General features: G+C 42.3%; 1 protein-coding gene across 12 annotated transcripts in view; it reads right to left on the reverse strand.

The window, feature by feature from the left end:
• Positions 1-10306: 10306 nt before the first annotated feature.
• Positions 10307-19273, reverse strand: part of fbrsl1 (fibrosin-like 1) — a 358314-nt gene continuing 349347 nt past the window's right edge. For 6 of the 12 annotated variants that reach the window (XM_081610487.1, XM_008417609.3, XM_008417606.3 and 3 more), the window contains 7 exons: positions 19207-19236; positions 18834-18905; positions 16823-16955; positions 15668-15751; positions 14604-14687; positions 13502-13742; positions 10307-12805 (listed from right to left, as the gene is read on the reverse strand). In XM_081610487.1, the coding sequence (XP_081466613.1) occupies positions 11506-12805; positions 13502-13742; positions 14604-14687; positions 15668-15751; positions 16823-16955; positions 18834-18905; positions 19207-19236 (1944 nt within the window). In that variant the 3' untranslated portion in view covers positions 10307-11505. The remainder of the gene's footprint in view (positions 12806-13501; positions 13743-14603; positions 14688-15667; positions 15752-16822; positions 16956-18833; positions 18906-19206; positions 19237-19273) is intronic. The other 6 variants (XM_081610486.1, XM_008417608.3, XM_081610489.1 and 3 more) reach the window with 3 other exon arrangements.

A 19273-nucleotide genomic window follows, 5' to 3' on the forward strand; every position in this document is an offset into this window, starting at 1 on the left:
TGTTGGAAAATATGAAACATGAAGTGTTTTTGACTTGGCGGTTTTTGTTTGAAATTGCTTTTTTCTTTTCATCTACGTCCAGGGTTCTCAAACTGTGGTACATGTACCACAAGTGGTACATAAGCTTTATTCAAAAAAACATCAAAGTTAAAACCAGTTAATTAACAGCTGACTTCTGATGAAAAACAATAATGTCCAGACAGGAAACACATTTTTTCTGTTATGGACTTAGACAGAAATAGCTGGTGCAGTTATAGAGTGGCTCTCACTGTATTTCAGGTTTTTGAAAAATAAAAATATATATACATCACAGAATTGGTTCCAAGGTTTTTCCACTTGGAATCAGACTTACATCTTATATAACCCAACCAGAAAACAGACAAATCTGTAGAAGGGTCAAAACATACAACAACAGAGAAATGCAAAAGTATACACATTGAGGCTCATGCTTTGATGAAACACTTATTCATTTATTTCAGCATTTTAGCATTCTTTAATCATGACTTGCCCATATTTGTTCACTCGTCTCCAAATGATCAGATTTAGAGAACATCTTTAGTAAACAACAGTCTTCAGGTGACTGCAAATCTTTTATGTTGAATTTCGTTCTGGACTTCGGTTAGGTCATTGCAGAATGATAATTTTTGTTATGTTTTTTGAAGCAGATGGAGAGTTAAGGCGAAAACTACTCTTGAAGAGAAGTAGTCAAACAGAATGATGCTGCCACCACCATGTTTATCTGTGGGTGCAATGTCCTTATGGTGTCGTTTCTGGTACCAGCATTTATGTTTTTCGGAATTTTGGCTGAAACTTTCTCTTAGGTCACAAACAACATTCTCCGACAAGGTTTTGAGAGACTCTAGGAAGTTCTGGGTACTTTCTTTGGAAGAAAAAAAATGCTTTTTAAAAAAAAATTATTTTTGCATCTCTAACTCCAAACCTTTTTGTTGTTTTGAATCATTCATGGAGGGAAATACTGGTGTGCTTCTGAGGATTGTCCTGCTGCAAAACCCAACAGTCCTTCAGTTTAAGAAAAGCTAAAACATTTTCCTTCCGGTGGAATAAACAACTCGGTTCCATCAGTTGCAGCAAGTCAACCAGGCGTTGAAGAAGCAAAACACCTCAGACCATCACACTATCTCCACCGTTTTTTAAAGCTCCAGTATGCAACTTTTTTGAAAATATTTTTTTTTACATATTTGTTAAAGCTGTCACTAGGTTTTGACAGCATGGTATGAGACAGTTAATCTGTGAAAAAATAGAGTTCCTCTGCCTTCTCCCAGTGCTAACTGGGAACAACCAAGGGGGTGATAGCTAACATAACCTATTGTGAATGATCAGGCTAATTAGCATAGCTACCTGTGACGGCGGATAAACGGTTTTCCTGGAACTGTAAGTTGTTTCTCCGCCATTAACACTTTGGGCAGCGAGTACATGAGGTTGACTGATGGCGCTAAGACCCTCCTCCTGACTCTGATTGGTTGTTTTTGTCCGGGAGTACTGCACTTCTTCAGATGGCAATAGAGGCTCAGGAAGGAGATGGGGGAGTTTGATCTTTCACAGATTACCTGTCTCATAACAAATTGTCAGGACATTTTCAACAAATATGTAATAAACTTTTTTTTAATAAAAGTTGCATACTGCAGCTTTAAACATCAGTATGGCTCTTTTGAAACTCTGATTACTTTGTAATCTTTTCCATATTGACAGATGTAAATTACTTTGTTTCTCCTTTGTGATTGAATGTCTTTAGATCAGGAAAGCCAGACGGTTTCTTTTTTAAGTGATTTCATGATGTTCAGGCAGAAGTATGTTTCTAAGAAAATTGAACTCAGAACGTTACCTAATGGTTAAAATTGTGACGTCATCAATTACAAAGTCACTATTTGAAATCTTACTCAACTCACCTTTGTCTTAAGTATTTTTTTTAGTATACGAAAACACATACCCAAGCACCGTAAACTTGTGCAAATGCATTTTATTGCGAGTCTTAATGCTAGTACTTGGAAAACTCGCAGTCTTCTCATGAGGTGCTCGGGATGAAAAGTTAAAGAATGACAAATCTACGCAGAAAAACAGGTGGTGCACATTTCCGGTTCTTAGTAAAGGATCAGCACGTGCGTGGATCAAAGTTGGTTTGTGGCAGCAGGTTGGTCCGGTGCCCTGACTTCATCACCGGCAGCTCCACAGCAGCCTGATCTGGATATTCCAGCGGGGGCAGGGAAGCCGTACCTCCAGCAGCCCTGCCAAAGGCGCCCGTTTGTCAGGGAAGTGAGGAGATCACAGGCTGAATGAATCTCCCTCGTCCCCCAGACTGTCAAGCTCCGTGCGTGTATATCAGAGACAAAAGAGTCGACGCAAAAGAGACCAGAAACCAGCAATTCTGTTAGGAGACAGTCCACTTCTCAAAGCCCCGGCCCCACACCCACACACAAGTGTGCCCTTTGAAAAGAGGCCTATTAGCCTGGGTGAGCGAGATTACAAGCAAATAAAATTACGCTCATTGTGATATTTGATTTCATAATACCCCCGGAATTGTAATTACAGCGCAGTCGCACGTTTCATTTAAAAACCATTCGTCGACAACAAAGAATCAGAAATGGCAACGAGCGGGTTGCACATCCGTCGAGCGAGCGCGCATTATCAGCCACGTTTCACCCAGAAGTAACAATAACGAGAGACAAACGGGGGGAGACAATAAGAGCGTAATCAGGTGAGAGAGTGGGATTTAATGATATGGAACTGCAGAGCTTTATTTTTCATCTGTCACTCTTTCGGTGTAAACCATCCAGAGAATGTACGTCGAAAAGAAAATTCCCCCTGCAACGTCGAAACCAGCTTTTTGTTATTCCTTTACTTGCAGGTTTGCTTCTCACGAAGCAGCACAAGGGTAAAAGCATCAGCACATCTGCATACAGGGTTGCACCGGAGGTATAACAGTTTATTGCGATTGGGAATGTGGGCATATGCTTGTCTGGCTAAAACCAACAAGCAGAGGGGGGGGGAGATAAGAGACATTCTTGAATGGCACAGAAACAAGACAGGAGAAAGAGCCAGCATGATAGCAGCGCTTGTTGTTCTGATGTGTTAAATAGCTGGCCTTCAACACCCCAATCAATCGCCGAGTGAGCCACTGTGTAGCCAAGGGGCTGCGTGAGATAGCCAAATGTTTTCAGCCAATGGAGCTTCGCCTCCATTCTTTTTCACAAACACACGGATCCAGACACACACACACACACACACACGCACACACACACACATTGGACAAGAGCCGTCAAGTATGGGAACCTGGGATTTTTTTTTTCCCCTACACTGATAGGTTCAAGTATGTGTATGTTAGATAAGGACTTTGAGGTAATCTGTAGCTGAATAACACCAAGTCATCTGCAAAGTATTCAGCAGCATGGTTAACTCTGAATGGTACCCTTTTTGGCACGGAGCTTTATCTGATGAAAGGTGACGTTGCAGTTTCGATTGAGCGACTCAGGTAAGAGTTTACACCGTACGAGACTGCAAACTAGAATGCAAGAAAGCCGTACCTGTGGGAGAAGACAGGCATGTCGTATGGGGGTCCAGGACCTCCAGAGGCCTACCGCTGACTAATCTGAAAACAATCCGCTCTACAAGCCCCACTGCAAGTGGAAGAACAAGCCTCTTGAGCAAGCTGTGACATTAACGAACACAGCAAGATAAGATAATGCGTGTTATCTGGGAGATAAGAGGCTTTTCAAAGTGTGTTTGCTGCCAGACAAATTTCCAAAGAAGCATGGGAGGTGAGGGCTGGGATGGTGAGAAGGCCTATTGGAGCGGATGTAACGAAGAATATGATGCAAACCTTATAATAGCTTTCTTGTTATTCTTTTAAGGAAGCCTTTTGATCACATAAATACAAAAGTATCGAGTCCCCACTGTATACAGCCACATGTAATAAAAGTAGAGATACAGGGGGAAATCAGCTTTTGTCTGGAATTGGCCAGCTTTCAGCTCTGGTTACCGGTCCGTTGGAAACTCAACAGTCAGACAGTTTCCTGGTTCAGGATAGGACAATTGGTATAAACCGGAAGTTTGCACTGATAACAATGGTCTTAGGTCTGGACGCTATTATTTAAGGAATATATTTCAGTATTTTTAGAAATATAGGAGACCATTAAAATGGAAACTTTATTTTCTATTGTGGTTTGAGACATATCTGTTGTTTCTCAAGGCTGCGAGAAGGTGAGAGAGAGCAAGACTTTCTGCAGATAAGTAGACTGACTAGGGAAACATGTTGAATTTGGAAGTTGACAGCTACTTGGAAGATATAAAAGCAGGGCAAGGTAATCTACATTTTCTACAATATAAAGAAAGAGTGAGTTGTTTTTTAATGCTCACCATGCTAGTTGCTAACAAAACACACCAAAATCACAAAAAATGTAAAGTCTGTGAATTAAATGACTCTCATACACCCTATGCTGTAACTCTTCTTATATAATATAATATAATATAATATAATATAATATAATATAATATAATATAATATAATATAATATAATATAATATAATATAATATAATATAATATAATATAATATAATATAATATGGGACACACAATCCTCTGGTACCACTTGAAAAACACTTTAAAGACAATGAGAACACATTTTATTTTCATAAAACAATGGAAGATTATTACTTTAGGGAAGTTTTCTGCTTTTACTGCATATTAAAAATTAACATGGCTACAACCACTTAATGTCTAAACTGAGGAGAGTTATTCTCTCTAGCAGCGGAAAGTGTCCAAGGCACTTCTCCTGAGGCTGTCCAGACTTTTCATCTGCTCCACATCACCACTGAACACACAATGTCCACGATGTGGTTAGTTAGTCACACTTCCAACAAAAAAATGGGCAGCTGCTTCACACACCATCATTTTGATCAATTATCTGGCCTGTCAGACTCCATCTGAATTTGAAAGTCTGCAGAAAGAGGAACTAAAAGCAATGTGTTTAGACAGACTGTGCAAAGTACTATTGGTTAATGTGTGACTTTAATATGTTTTTTTTTTCAACATTGAAGTCTGTAAGATGAAGTTAGACTCTTAAAATTATGAATGCAGTACATTGTTTTTATTTTTTCAATTCTCTGGGCTGTTTGGAATGACATTTCTGACAAATGCTAAATATTAGTAGCAAGCAAAGCTTCCTGTGCTATAAAATCTCTAACTTACTTCCAATTATTACGCTCTATTTATATTTTACAAACACCGCAGCATATTTTCAGCCGTGGCACCAGACAGCTCATTATGGAAAGAAAGTGTTTTATTTTTGAATGTGCTGCAAATTTCTTTTTTGGTATGAATTCCATAATTTCCAATTGCACAGGCAACGTTCCCTCACGGACGCCAGAAACTAGGTGTGCCAGTGTCAAACTGAGCAAAAGCTTGTGCCACCAGAAGGCATCGGCTACAACTGAATTTCTAATTTTGTGGTTTGAGAAAACTTCCGTCTTTCCCAGGTGCCAAGGGCTCTGAGGCGATTCCAGCGAAGAGCCAGGAATGCTCTGCTGAGCGAGTCATGGTGGAGGAAAAAAAAAAGAAAAAAGAAAACTAAAACGGTCACGGCGAGATGCATATTCAAATAAACTTCACTCTTGGCCTGCGCACACAAGCCATGTTGTCACCAGCTGGCAGCGCTTCTCACCGCCCCTTCAAATGCTGAGCCACTTTTGATTAACGTCTCTTCGGTTAATCATGTGCGTTGGCTGTGCCAAATTGGACAAGATGCATATGGCTTACATTTCCCTCAGAATCTCTCTAATTTTAAAACAAGACCAAAGCGTTGGGAGTCTCATTTTACCCAACATACCCATTCCTTAAGTCTACTTTTGTCTGGTGTCCATACATAGAACGGGGAGGGTGGTGGGGGTAGGCAAGTTGCCATCCTGAGAGTCCTTGAATGAAAAGCGTATCGCTGCCAGATGCACCCAGCTGCATAAATGTTCTTCCTTTTTTTTTTTTTTTTTACAGCTTGTGTACATAATACGGCCAGTCTGAGAGATTGCGAGGCTCTGGGAAAGGCTGGAAAAAATCCTGAAAACTGAATCAAAGTGGAAAATCTACTTTTCAACTGGAACTCCTCTTTTTCCATCTGCCTTTTCTGCTTCCGCCGGCCTCGTTTGCTTTCTGAGGTTCCTCTGAGTGACTCTTGCTCCCACCGGTGTGGTCTTGCACTCTTGATCCACATTCAACTAAAGCCTCCATCCAGGTAGACTTTGGCAAAGTGTATCACCCACAATTCATTGCTGTATGTAACGTTTTGAATGAAAAGGCGAAAATATGGCAATGTTGAAAAAAAAAGTGTTGAAGTAGTTTGTTTCGCTCTACTGTATGAATATCAATGATATTGAGTTTGGCTTTGTGTTCAACAGGTCACAACAAGACACATTTGAACAACCAAATATATCTCATAAAACGACTTTGGGATGCAGAAATACGTATGTTGGATATTTAAATTTAGATTAAATTTGTATGGAGATAAAGTAATAGTTTACGACGTTTTTTTGGTAATATTCTGACTTTATTCTCGTAATATTACGACTTCATTCTCTAAATACAACTTTTTTCTTGTAATTGAATACTTTTTTTCGTACAAGTTTATTCTTGCAATATTATGACTTTATTTTCATAATTCTACGAATTTGTTCTCGTAATTTTATTACTTTATTCTTTTAATTTTATTCTGTTATTTTTTATTAGTATGGCCCTTAATACTCGTTCCCGCCATTTTGGACGTCGCAGTTACGACGCAGAGGCGCAAGTCGATGACGTAACCCGTACCGTAACCAGCGCTCTCTAACCCGCATGTGGACTTCCACCGAGTACACACTTCATAGAGTGGTGTACGGTGTAGTGCGAGTATTGGGACCAGCGGCTGGCCGTACAGTAAATCTGTCCTCCTCCTCTACCAGCTCACTTCTCCCTGCATAGCTTTGGAGGCGGCGCCGTGAGGCAGCTGGAATATTTGTCATAGGTCCAGAGGTGTAAAGACATTAGACAGCACTTTGTCACCAGGGTAAAGAATTCACACCATTTCGTCGTGTCCAAGTCAGCTCCTTAACCAATGAGTGGCCTGGCTTCTGTCAGCTGCGGCTCAGTTGACACCGAGGGCTAAAAAAAGATGAAGGATGTGCGCTGCTACCCTTTTTAGGCGGTCAAAACAACACGCACTCTCACAAAGAAAGAGCTGACAGCGAGCCACCGCCAGAGCCCTCCTCGACTCAATGCTCTCTCACCAAATTCACTCCGTTCAAATGTAGTTTAGTGGCGCAGAATGACTGTCGACTCGTCAGGGTTTGCTGTCCCCCACAGACAGACAGGCTTGAACACCGAGAAGAGCCGCCGCCACCTCCCAAATCACCAGGCCCCAGCAAAAAGGAGCCCTGCAATCCAAATGCGGATCATGGCGGGGGCCTCCCGCCTCATTAGCAATTTCCATTTCAAAACAGCTTTCAAATGAGAACTAATGCATTAAGTCTCGCTGGGGGGAAAGAAGTCAAGGGAGCCACTATACGGTGGCGCAGAAAGGCTTTCATACATGTTTTATCAGTCGGGGGAGGACAGAGAAAAGAAGCTTGGACCGAACCATTCATTTCTTGCCCATCCTATTAGCTTGGCACTGTGTTATTAGCTGCCATTGTGCTCCGTAAGAAGTCCCTCTGGCCTGTTCTACTGCTCGTTGAATCTGGGGTGCAGCTCTGTGCCAAGCGGTTTTTTTTTTTTTTTTTGGAGCCATTTGATACCATGAAAATTCAATCCCAAACCCTCAGCATCGAGGTTTCTACCAGATAAATGGGGAAAAAAAGGATTGGAAAAAAAGGATTACTGGAACAATAAGACAATGTCTTACCTCAAATGCCGCTGTATCCTATTAATTGGGATTATGACAAAAATAAAAAAAATAAAATTCCAACAAGAGCGTTCTATCTCGCAAAGGCGCTGTAACAAGAAATCCTGTTATAGCGACAATCAACATCAATGACAAATGAGGAAATAAAAAAAATAGAAGAAAAATTATGTACAGTCCTGGTAACAGACGAAAAAAAAAATCTTAAAAAAAACCGCTCCCACACTTGAGTAATGACTCTAAAAAGAAGTGACAACTGCAGACGCTCTGATAATCCACCTTAGGTTGGATGTGTTAGGCGAGGTGTCAATTGTTTCCCATCTGATGATAGACTGTGTGCTGAAATAAATTGACCTTGCCAGACGATGAGTGAAATTGATGGAGCTTTTCATCTCTGGAGGGCCGCAGCGGTAAAAACGGCTGAAACACAAGGCAGGCTGATCGAGTGTGTTTCTGTACACCGAAGCTCACCTGGTAAACACTTGGTTCCAGAAAAAAAATAAAATAAAAAAAATATATATATATACATCACCACACCGTGACAAGTAAGAGGGATATGAATCAGGGCCTCACAAAAGTATCCACTTTGAACTTGTTCAAATTCTGCAACAATCGTTAATTTCAGGGGATTTCATTTGGATTTTATAACCAGAGGTGGAAAAATGCCTCTGTGAAGTTGAAACAAAATGATTTATGGTTTTCCTTTTTATTTTTGTGGGCAAATACAGATCTGAAAAGTGTGGCATGCATTTGTTATTTTTGATACCAGCTTGCCTGTTCCAAATTATAAAAAGCATGAAAAAACTAAATTATGAACAATATATCAGTTTTCTTACACTATTTGGCCATATTCAATAAATTAGAATATGCTGACAATTGAGTCTTGTCAGATTAAAAGTACCTTTTGAAAACAACCTTTAAGCAGGTATTTTAATTAAGCAAACATTTCTGTTTTTAAAAACATCTCAAAATGCACCTTCTCAGAACAGCTTCTAAAGTACAAATAATGTCCTGTTTTATGCTTATTGTGTGTTTTTATGTCCACTGCTATAATATTACAGTGTTTTGTTTTTTGCGCTCTCTTTGTAGTTTTGTTTGATTCCCATAAAGTGTCGGAGTTCTTAGAAAAGTGGCACATAAAAATGTATCATTAATGTTTATTTTTTTTTATTGGTCTGGTGTTATACTTTAATCTTATATATATATATATATATATATTTTAATGACTTAGCAGAAAATCATCATGATTAAGAGAAATAAAGGTGTTAAAACGACAGTATTAGTCTGTTAATCTTTATAATGTGTTCCGCTTGGTGATGGAGTTACTGAAATAAATAGATATTTCAATAACATCCTAACTCAATGAATGAGTCGGTACAGCTGCATGCCGTGGCCGTAATGTAACAAAGCATTCGAATATTTTTGCGAGACACAGTCCTTGTTGTTTTTTGTCATCCTGGGTCGAAGAACACTCAGTGCTAATGCGAGGGCGGCCTCTGACAGATGCTACCCACATGAGGAATATGTGGTTCAATTACCAGGAGTCTAAATTGAAAGTGATAGTGATTTAAGCCTTCCCAATACACCGGCCACATTCTGGCAAACAGTCTTTTCAAGGAGCCATTTTGAAAAAAAACCCCCCAAAAAAACCCTGTTGGAGTGTGTGAGACACAGGAGCGCAATTGATTTTCAATAACATCCCCTAATGACCTGGCCACGGTTTGATCCACGCTGTCATTACGGGGCTGCTACCATGGCACGGGATCGTGAGGCACAGAGCGCCGGGCGGCGAGATGAGTAGTCGAAGCATTATCAGGATGAATTGGCCGTCTCCAGACAGGCGGCGAGCGCAGCCGCTGCCCTGTCGATAACAGGACGGGGGCACCTCAGGACTGCCTCCGCGGCCCACTCCGGAGAGCCTTCCGGCCTCATTAGAAAAGCAGATGAGTGGCACGCACGAGGAAGGGGGGAGCTTCTTCCCCGTCATCTGATAGCCTTCCTCCCAGGCGTTGCTCCCTGTAATGAGTCCAGACCGCAGGTCAATATGCTGCTGGGCTGCCAGTCAATACCGGTTACCTGCAACACAAACACTCAAAACCCGCTTTCATACAAAATCAATGTTCTATTAGTCCTCCCTGGCCCAATCCCATTGATTCCACCACGAAGAGCTCTGCAGCCCATGTATGACAGATTATGGTCAAATGATCTGATGGCCGGGGCTATACTTGGCTGGCCCAGCTCAGCTGACTTTATGATTTCAGAGTAATAGCTTGATATAAAATGAGAAAACACTGAATTGTGAGAAAACGGAGGGAGAAACGTTATTGGCGAAGCCATCAATCTCATCGTGAAATACCACTCGGCAGCTTTAACCGGCAGACAGATTCGCTACTTGTTTTTACAGTGGGACGAAAGGTAGATCGGAAGTGTTTGACATTAGGTCCAAACTTTATTCCGTACATTTTAAACCATGAATGTTCATTTTTCTTTTTTTTTTTTTCCACGCCTAAAACTCTACTGTTTTTGTATACAAGAGTCTAAGAAAAACAACTGCACAACACCACAAGGTTGACAGATAAAGTCCTTCTGATGTCCACCCAACAGTGTCCGTTTTCCGTTTGGAACTGGTCCAGTTTCTGACTTGGAAGTCTTTGAATAATCCAGATGATTTTCATTGGTACATATGAACATGTGCTAAATCCAAGTTTCTCTCAGCTTCTCCAGTATTGTCAGTTTGTTCCAGTAGATTTCGTTTTGTTAGGGTGTTGTGTGCTGCTTTGCATAGATTGCAGACGATCCATCTAGGCTTCCATACAACACCCTCCCTTCGTGACTTCCATCCGTTGGCTGACTGTTTGACACCATGATTTTCAACAGGCAGGTGATTCCACGTTGTTTCCGTTTAATTTCGTTTTTCTAGAAATGGTTAAAAAGACTAATAAATTTACAACGCAATCTTGCAGCAAAGAATATTAACAGGTTATTTACATCAGTTTTCTTTACAGAGACTGAACAAACATTATATATAATTATATATATATATATATATATTTATATATTTATCTGCATATCTCAAAGGCAAACCAAATAAACAAAATAAATTGATAATGTAGCAATGTACATTGTCATCATTGAGGATATCCAGGTACCATGAGGTTAAATTACTGATGGTTGAATCCAAAGTCAAGTCTTTACATTATCATAAAGGATATGTCTCACAATAGACTGGGATAAATATTGTAAAAGGCAAGACTAATGCACAAAGTACATAAAATTCATAGAAATCATATCTATACATGGAACAAAGATAGGAAATGTACAAACTTATTTAGGACCTTTCCTTTCGGCACAAAGCAGAAATAAGGTATTGGATTAATATATTAATAATTATCAAATATTTAAGTCGGAAATAAACATCCACACGTTTGTGTCATCTTTACCGACATTATTGAACATCCAGTCCACTAAAAATAGCCATGGCATGTGCTTTATTAGCCTAACACACCTTTACTTTGTACAATCATACCCTTTCCCTTGGGGAGGTTCGCTCCTCTCTGGTGAAGGAGCAGTGCATCTTTGATCATGGTATTCCATAAAACAGAAGCGAGGCTTGCTGAGTTTCCAGAAACTACCGAGCCTCTACCTCTTTGGGGTTGCGAGACGGGGAATAGTCCCTCGGGTCCTGGGTGGTGGTGAGGGGGGTAGTCCTCCTGGGTGAGGCTGGCCGGGCACTGCCAGCTGGCACAAGAGGTGGGGGCGCGCTTAATGCGGCGGTAGGGGGCGTTCTGTTCAGAGGACCATTGTGTCCTGTAGAGGGGCTAAGTCTTGGGTATGGCATGCCTCCTAAGTGTGGCATAAAGGGGGGCATGTGGGGTAGATGGCCCTCCATCGGCGACTGGTGTAGCTGATGGAGGCGGGCCCTGTCAAGCTCCTCCCTCAGGTGGAGGCGCTCTCGTTCCTCCGCCTGTTGTCGCATCCTCTCGTGCTCCCTGCGCACCTCCATGAGGTGCTCGTGGTGAGAGTAGTCGTGAGCCTCCCGTTCGCGGTAGGCACGCTCCTGCTCGTACATGCTGGGGAAACGGTGTCCTTGCTCGGCCCTGAGCTGGAAGTCCATGCGCCGCTGCAGGTCCAGGCTGCGGTAGGCCTCTCGAAGTGGGTCCCAGGGGAAGGCGGTGTGTGGCACGCGCTCCCGTCCTGCCAGCGGGCTCACCCCCATGAAGGGAGCCATACGAGCTCTGTCCAGTACGTTGAGGCTGCCCATCTGAGGCATGGCACTCATGGATAGAGGAAGAGAGTGTGACATGGGGACACCATGTAGGCCCGGTGTCGGGATGTCACTACCACGGGGCGAGGGAAGAGGAGGCTGGTGTGACAACGGTGGGTGGTGGTGGTGAGGATTTCCTGGTTGACTGACAGGTACAGGGAGGATCTGTACTGCAGGTTGGGGCGCTGGCTCTGAACTCACCACCATGACCTCTTGCTCCTCCTTTCTCTCCTCCTTAATCTTCATGTCATTTTTCACTTTGTGGAGGAGCTCTGCAGACGGGGGCTCCTTTCTCTCTATGTCCTTGATCGCAGACGGGAGCCCACCGGCTAGCTTCATGCTTTGCTCATTGATCATGGCCTTGGAGTAGGGCGAAGGCGTACGCTGCGTGGGTTTGATGGAGTCCTCTGAGGTCCGCCTCTCCAGCATCTCCTTCCCTGGCGAGCGGCTCTCCTTTACCTTTATGTCGGCTAGAGAGGACTCCCTCTGGCGCTCTAACAGCTCTTTCTCTGCCTCCCGGACGCGGTCTACACTGCCACTGTGATGCCGACCTGAATCGCTAGAGTTCTGACTGTTTGAGCGAATCAGACTGCTGATCTGGTAGCTGACTGGTGCCGAGGCAGGAGAAGAGCGGTTAGAGTGGCGGTTGCGATCCACGGAGTCCCTGTAACGGTACAACGGAACAACTTGTTGAATCAGCACATTATATTAAGCAGATTCTTTTCAATCAAATGATACTATTTTGGTTCCAAAGTAGTCTTCCAAAAAATAACAAAAAACTATTTGTCGTCTTCCTCTAACTTTATCCTCATCTTAATTACCTTCTGCTTCTGAATTTCAGTCACCTGTACAATCTGCTAAACCCTTGCTTAGAGAAACTCTCCCAATTTCTTTTTGTCAACTTTTTTGCACATCTGTTTTTAGTTTGCTTTGTGATGTAGCTTATTTACATATAGGAGGCAACTACAAATCACTTTACATGGACACTACGTAAGATTAATAGCTGGAGTTTCACATTTTTCATCGTCTTGTATAGCGCTTTATCAAGTCCAGATATCCCAGAGGAACTTTACACTACATTCAGTCAATCACCCATTCACACACACTTTCACACTCTGATGGTGGCAAGCTACTGGGCAGTAGCCACAGCTGCATAGACCGGCACCATCAGGTCTTCTGACCAGCACCAGCAGGCAAGAGAAGTGTCCAGCACAAGGACAAAAAGATGAAGACGGATGAAGCGGGGATTGATCTGGTAACCCAAAACTAGTAGTACTTTAGAGAGTTACACCAATATCTAATATTGATTTATACAAGGTCCCAAGTGTCTGAAACCAAAAGCCATCCGTCCTCTACCCACCTGTCCTTATCCTTCTCCTCTTTCCCGATGGATGAGTCTCTTTTCTCTCTGTCTCGCTCTCGCTCTCGGTCGTGGCTGTTGGCGGAACTGCTTCGCTCAGCCTCTCCGGTTTTGGGCCACTGCGGCGGGGTGGGGAAAGATGGCGGTGTGCGTCGTAGCCTGTTCCAGGTGTCATGGTGGGGGCTGCCAAAAGTGGGCAGTCCTCCTGGCCCCTCCTTGGAACCAAACACACTATTGGACCCTGATGGTGGAAAAAAAGAAAGAAAGAAAGAAAGCAGACAGACATTGGACTCTCTAAGTTAATTGGGCACAAAACCTTCTTGAGGACACATAAGACGAGAAAGACTCGACAACAAAAGCTGCTTTTGTCTTTGTCTCTGGAGGTTCTCTCCCCGAAGCTGCTTGGAAGAGTTAGAGGTTAATGGCTCCCCACAACACAGGCTTTGCTTTGGGACTGAAGGGCTTCTCCCCCCACACCAACACCCCCTCCTCCCCCCTCTCCATTTTCTGCACCGGATGAACAGAGGAGACTCACTCGCCCTCTGGAGAAGAAAGCTGTGAAAAGCCAAGGGAGACCTTAGCATTCCACAGCATGTCTAGTCCAATCACATCCCATTTTCACAACAGGGTGACTGATTTGGCACACAGAAACAGGGAGGATAATGAAAACGAGAGGAAAACATAGAGGGAAGGATGCAGAGGGAGAAAAGAGAAAGCCCCTCCATGGAGATGCAAAAAGGGGGCTTGTCGAATAATTAATAGATGAATTGTCACCAAACAGCAAACCTAAGAGCGCCTGCTGGCAGCAGCGAAGTCAGATTAAAGCCAGGCTGTTGGAAACATCACTGATGGATGAAGTGGAGGCAGGGAGGAGTTGTGCTTTGCTTTGCTGTGTGTTGTACTGCTTTGTCGGGTCTCCCAGGGCCAGGGGTTTGGGTTTGACACCGAAACTAGAGCTAAGTGTCTTTTTGCCTTCCCCTCCTCGCTCTCCCTGTTGCCTAACGCTTTCCTGCTCTGTACTGTGCTGTGCTTCTGGCCACAGGGGGCCCCGACTGAGAAGAGGGGAAGCCGGTGGAGGAGGAGAGAGCCGGGCAGCGCTTACCAAGCGAGGGGTTGCCTAATCCTCCGAAGGCACTGGTTGAAAGGTTGCCGAGGCCGCCAAAGGAACTGGAGCGACTGAAAGGATCTGCAAAATGCCAAACAGGGATTAGCAAGAGGGGGAGCCGGTTAGCAGTACTCACCCCGACACCAACCCGTTTTACTCAGCTTTTCTCTTACAAGCGAGTTTTTTTTTTTTTTCTCCTTCTGTGTATTTTTTTTTTTTTGTTAGCGCTGCCATCCTAACTCCCTGCCTGGTAAGTCGTATGGCAGCCAGGACGCAGGATTTACTGGCACTGACTGGAGCTTGATAGGGCAAGAGAAACAAATTTCCCTGATGTGGAAATTAGTTTGAATTTCTTGGAGCAATGTTGACGGTGGTCCGGTGCTGGACGGGGAAACTGAGAGCTAATTAAACTGAAAATCTGGTGAATGACTGACTTCAGTGTAGCAGCCTGACCACTTACAGGTGGGGGGAAAAAAAACATATATGAATAACATTTATCAGTCGATTTTAAATGAATAATCCATCCTCCCCCCCAAAACAGCTGAAATTATTAGAATGTTTCATTTTATTTTATTTATTTCCTTCAAATAAAAAATTAATTGATCTTCAGTTTATTGAATGAAATCAATTGGTAACTCTAGGTCCAAATAGGCTCTCTGTAATAAAAAAAATGAAATAAATGAAATACAATAAATGTAAAATTCAATCTGTTTCCGTAAAAGACTAAATTTATGCCGCACAGAAAATAGTGTAGAATAGTCTCTGTCCGGAGGCCATGTTTGTGTCTATGAGCCCAGACGGAGTTATACCAGATACATCCATGAGCTGCGTGTCTCCTTAAAAAATATACAGCTGCTCGGGGTCAATAGGATCATTAAAAACGAACCCGAGGTCCAAACTTTATCTATCTGCGATTTGAATGACACCCTGGTGGCTTTTTTTTTTTTTTTTTTTAACGCCATGTTCAAACACGAGTCAAAAAACGGGGAGAATGAGCAGGGAATGCATGGAGAGAAAGAGGAGATATGTGGTCAAACGATTGTGAATATGTGGTTACTTACACTTACCTGCCAAATGGCTTGGAGGCAGGAAGCCACTGGGGTGGGGGGCGTGGCCATACGGGGAGGGTGCTGGGTGTGCAGAGCCTATCAACACAGACACACTCACATTATTCAGTAATATGGCAATTTAATCTCTAAGAAACTCCCCAAAAACAAGTCTTGTTTAGTATAAATGTAGGTTAGTTGCTGTGGGAGATTTAAAATCTAATATCAAAAACATAACAGGGGTTTAATCCTAATGTTTTTTTATGTTTTTTTTTTTAACCTTTAAACCTTTTATGGAAAAAAAGAAAAACAAAAGGCAGTGGTGCGCTAGCAACAATCCTTGCATGTTCCTTTCTATTTCCCACTGATCATTTATCAGCTAAACAATTCTTTGTAGGTAATCACATAATACAAACATGATGATGGTAACAAAGTAAGACATTTGCATAAACAATTGTCATTTGTCAGATTAGAATTATTTTAAGACAAAGATTTACATTAAATGAAAACACCAAGGGAGTTCAGTGCAGGTAAGATGTTGACGACTGAGAACTATTCCACAGAAACCCATTGAAAAGAAAAAAAAATCTCGATCTGTTCCTACGCTACGAAGTAATAAAATGTGAATAAATGCACAAACATGTTGAACACAGAGTCGACGCAGGCTGCCGTTCACATTTCCCTTTTATTGCCACGGTTACGCGTTTGTGCTTGAACCTGCAGCGGCACGGCAAGGTCAGGTTTTGAATGCGCAACTAAATGGCTTCTTTTACAAAACATTGTTACTATCAACCACATCTCATGAATTGTTAATGAAAGAGCCAATTATATGAATGCCTCTGACAAACCACAGCATAATTACCAGTCAAAGGGCATTCTCCTTTCTGCTGTAGCCCTCCCCCAGCCCCAACGCAGGGCAAATCAGTCAATTACCTAACGGAGAGTCATGCATATTCATAGACAAATCTGATTTCCTTTACTGGCAAAACATTTGCTGAAAAAGCCCTATAATTAACCGAACACTACACGAGAGGAAAAATACCCACTCCGTTTCATCAGCATGTTTTTTTTCCTTTTAAAAAAAAATGAAATTGCATAAAGGCAGAAAAGCTTCAGTAATAGGATCATTTGTGATTTTTTTTACATTTAGGTTTTAGGAAATCAGCTGACCTGTGGAGGGGAACAGGGGTCGTGCCAGGTCGTGAGGATAGGGGAATCCCGGGAAGACTCCTGGGGCCGGGGGTCGACTGAACAGGTCCAGCTTCCCGTTCATGTCCAGCTTGTGAGGGTCAAGCTGCATCTGCTGTAATTCAAAGAGGCAGAGACAACAACAGTCAGACAAAAGAAAACTAGGCCAGCGGATAACGGCGGGCGAGGCATTTCCAGTGACACAGCGGGCGGTTTATTCGTTTTCGCTGCGTTTCTCCAATTCTGGCTAGCTCTGTCAAACCATCCATGCAAGCTGATTAGGAGCAATAAATCCTCGATGACAAAGGTCCAAAGCCCGAAGAAAGCCTTTGAATCAAAATCTAACTAATAAATATTTTTAAAAACTCCAGATAAAATTGTTATTGGCAATAATGTTAGAATACATTACATTATTCTAACATTAAAAGGTAAAATGTAGTTTTATAGTGTATATGTTCTAGTGATAGTATTACTATTAGAGATGTGCCAATCAGGTTTTTTCCTGCCGATACAGATTCCGATCACCCATGAGGGCCGATCACCGATACCGATCACCGATACCGATCACATAATTATTATTTTTTTAATCATAAGCACTACCAGTTACATTATGTGGAAAAAGGAACCATAAATTCACCTTAATTTAGACAAAAACTTGTTTTTAATTACTTTTTCCAAGAAAAAAACAAAACAGGCATTGTGCATATTCTACTGCTATAGTAATACTATCTTTAACAGACTGAAAACATATGAAGGCTCTGAAGAGGCTAAATAATGCAAAGAGCCAAAATAAAACCTCTCAACATTGCCAAAGAAATTCAAGTATAAAACTTAACATTCAAAGGCAAATACAGGATCCATTACAATAAAGACCCACCTTAAGCCACCTGAGTTACTGAATGAAACCTTCCTGATAGCATGACGGCTAGCTGATTACTTCTAGTTCTGATTGGCTGTTTCTGACTGAGCAGAGTAATTATGCAGAACAAGGATATCGATCGATTATTTTTTCAGAGATTATTTGTCTCATGTTAGGACAGCGAAAGTTTTAATACGTATGTAAAATAAATTTTTTTAGGTTAGATGCTGCAGCTTTAAACAGAGGTTTGGTGTGAGAGTCACTACCAGGTGGAGCAGAAGCTGCGCTCCATCTGTCAAATATTACTACCTGTAGCGCGTAGCAGCGGTTCAACAGCGAGAGCAGAACCAGCGTCTTACATCGCAGCTCAAAGACTTAAATAATTTTGTGGGTTATTTGTTTAGCTTTCTGACCGTCATGCTAATCCGGGTGAGTGTTTGTAGCTCTGCGCTGCTTTACCTGCCATCTGATCCTCCATATGTCTTTTTTACTGCAGTGAGCCTCCATGCAGCCAAACTCCGTCAAGTATGGCATTGTTTTGATGCCATATTAGATTCGTCGTGTTGATGCATATTGACCTGCTTCACCCCATATGCTTAAAATTTCCGCCGCAACACGCAAACTTCCCCATTCACTCAGTGCGTTATAGTTCCACATTGCTTAGGATTTGTTGCTGCGCGTTTGCGCAGTGTGAAGGAAAGAGGAGACCAGCTGCACAGGCAGGCTGCGAAATGAGATGCAGGTGATCGGTTTGTGTGATCGGCAACAGGAGACCGTGATCGGCGACCACCGATCATACACTTTTTCACGGAAATCGACCGATCGATCGGCACACCTCTAATTACTATAATCATTAGAAGAAGGAATAATTGGTGTTTCCTGTTTTAAATATAAACATTTAGATCATTTTTACTTTGGATTACATGTTTTGCATAGATACAGTGAACCCGAAGTATTTATGATCATCAGTTACCAGCTCTGCCTAGTCTTTTCAAACCAGCGGCTCGTTTGTGGGTAATTTATTCTTAGCATATGTAATCTCTGTGTATAGTAGGTGATTATTTAACAATCACTGCTATGTGTCTGGTTTGACATGACGATAAATATCCTGGAAGACAGAACGGTCTCACGCACCTTCATTTTCTGCTGGTGGTGGTAGATCTGCCATGCAATCTGGACATGTACTGCGCACCACTTGCCAGGTTTCTAAAAATTTGAAGAGAAACTACAGTCAGCGTCCTGGCTTTAATTTAGCGAGCTTAAAAAAATAAATAAATCAATGCTGGCATTAGGAATTTCTGGCCAGACGACAAAGCGGAAGACAGAAATTTTAACCAGGCAACCAATTTAGAAATATGTATCCCTGGCTTGAACCCAGTACGGAGCTTATGTTTAACCCCGATACTCCAAAGCCCAGCATCAGCTTGACTGGGATTGCAAATGAGACTTTGTGGCCTGGCCAGAGAATTAAAGGGTTTTAGATAAATCAACAAATGTGTCAACTCACCCTAACAGATGTCCTGAACGGATCACTCATCTGTATGGACAACAGAGGATCATTAATAACAGAAATA

The sequence above is a fragment of the Poecilia reticulata genome, chromosome 9, assembly GCF_904066995.2.
Source record: "Poecilia reticulata chromosome 9, P_reticulata-male-v2, whole genome shotgun sequence".
NCBI classification, from domain to species: domain Eukaryota; kingdom Metazoa; phylum Chordata; class Actinopteri; order Cyprinodontiformes; family Poeciliidae; genus Poecilia; species Poecilia reticulata.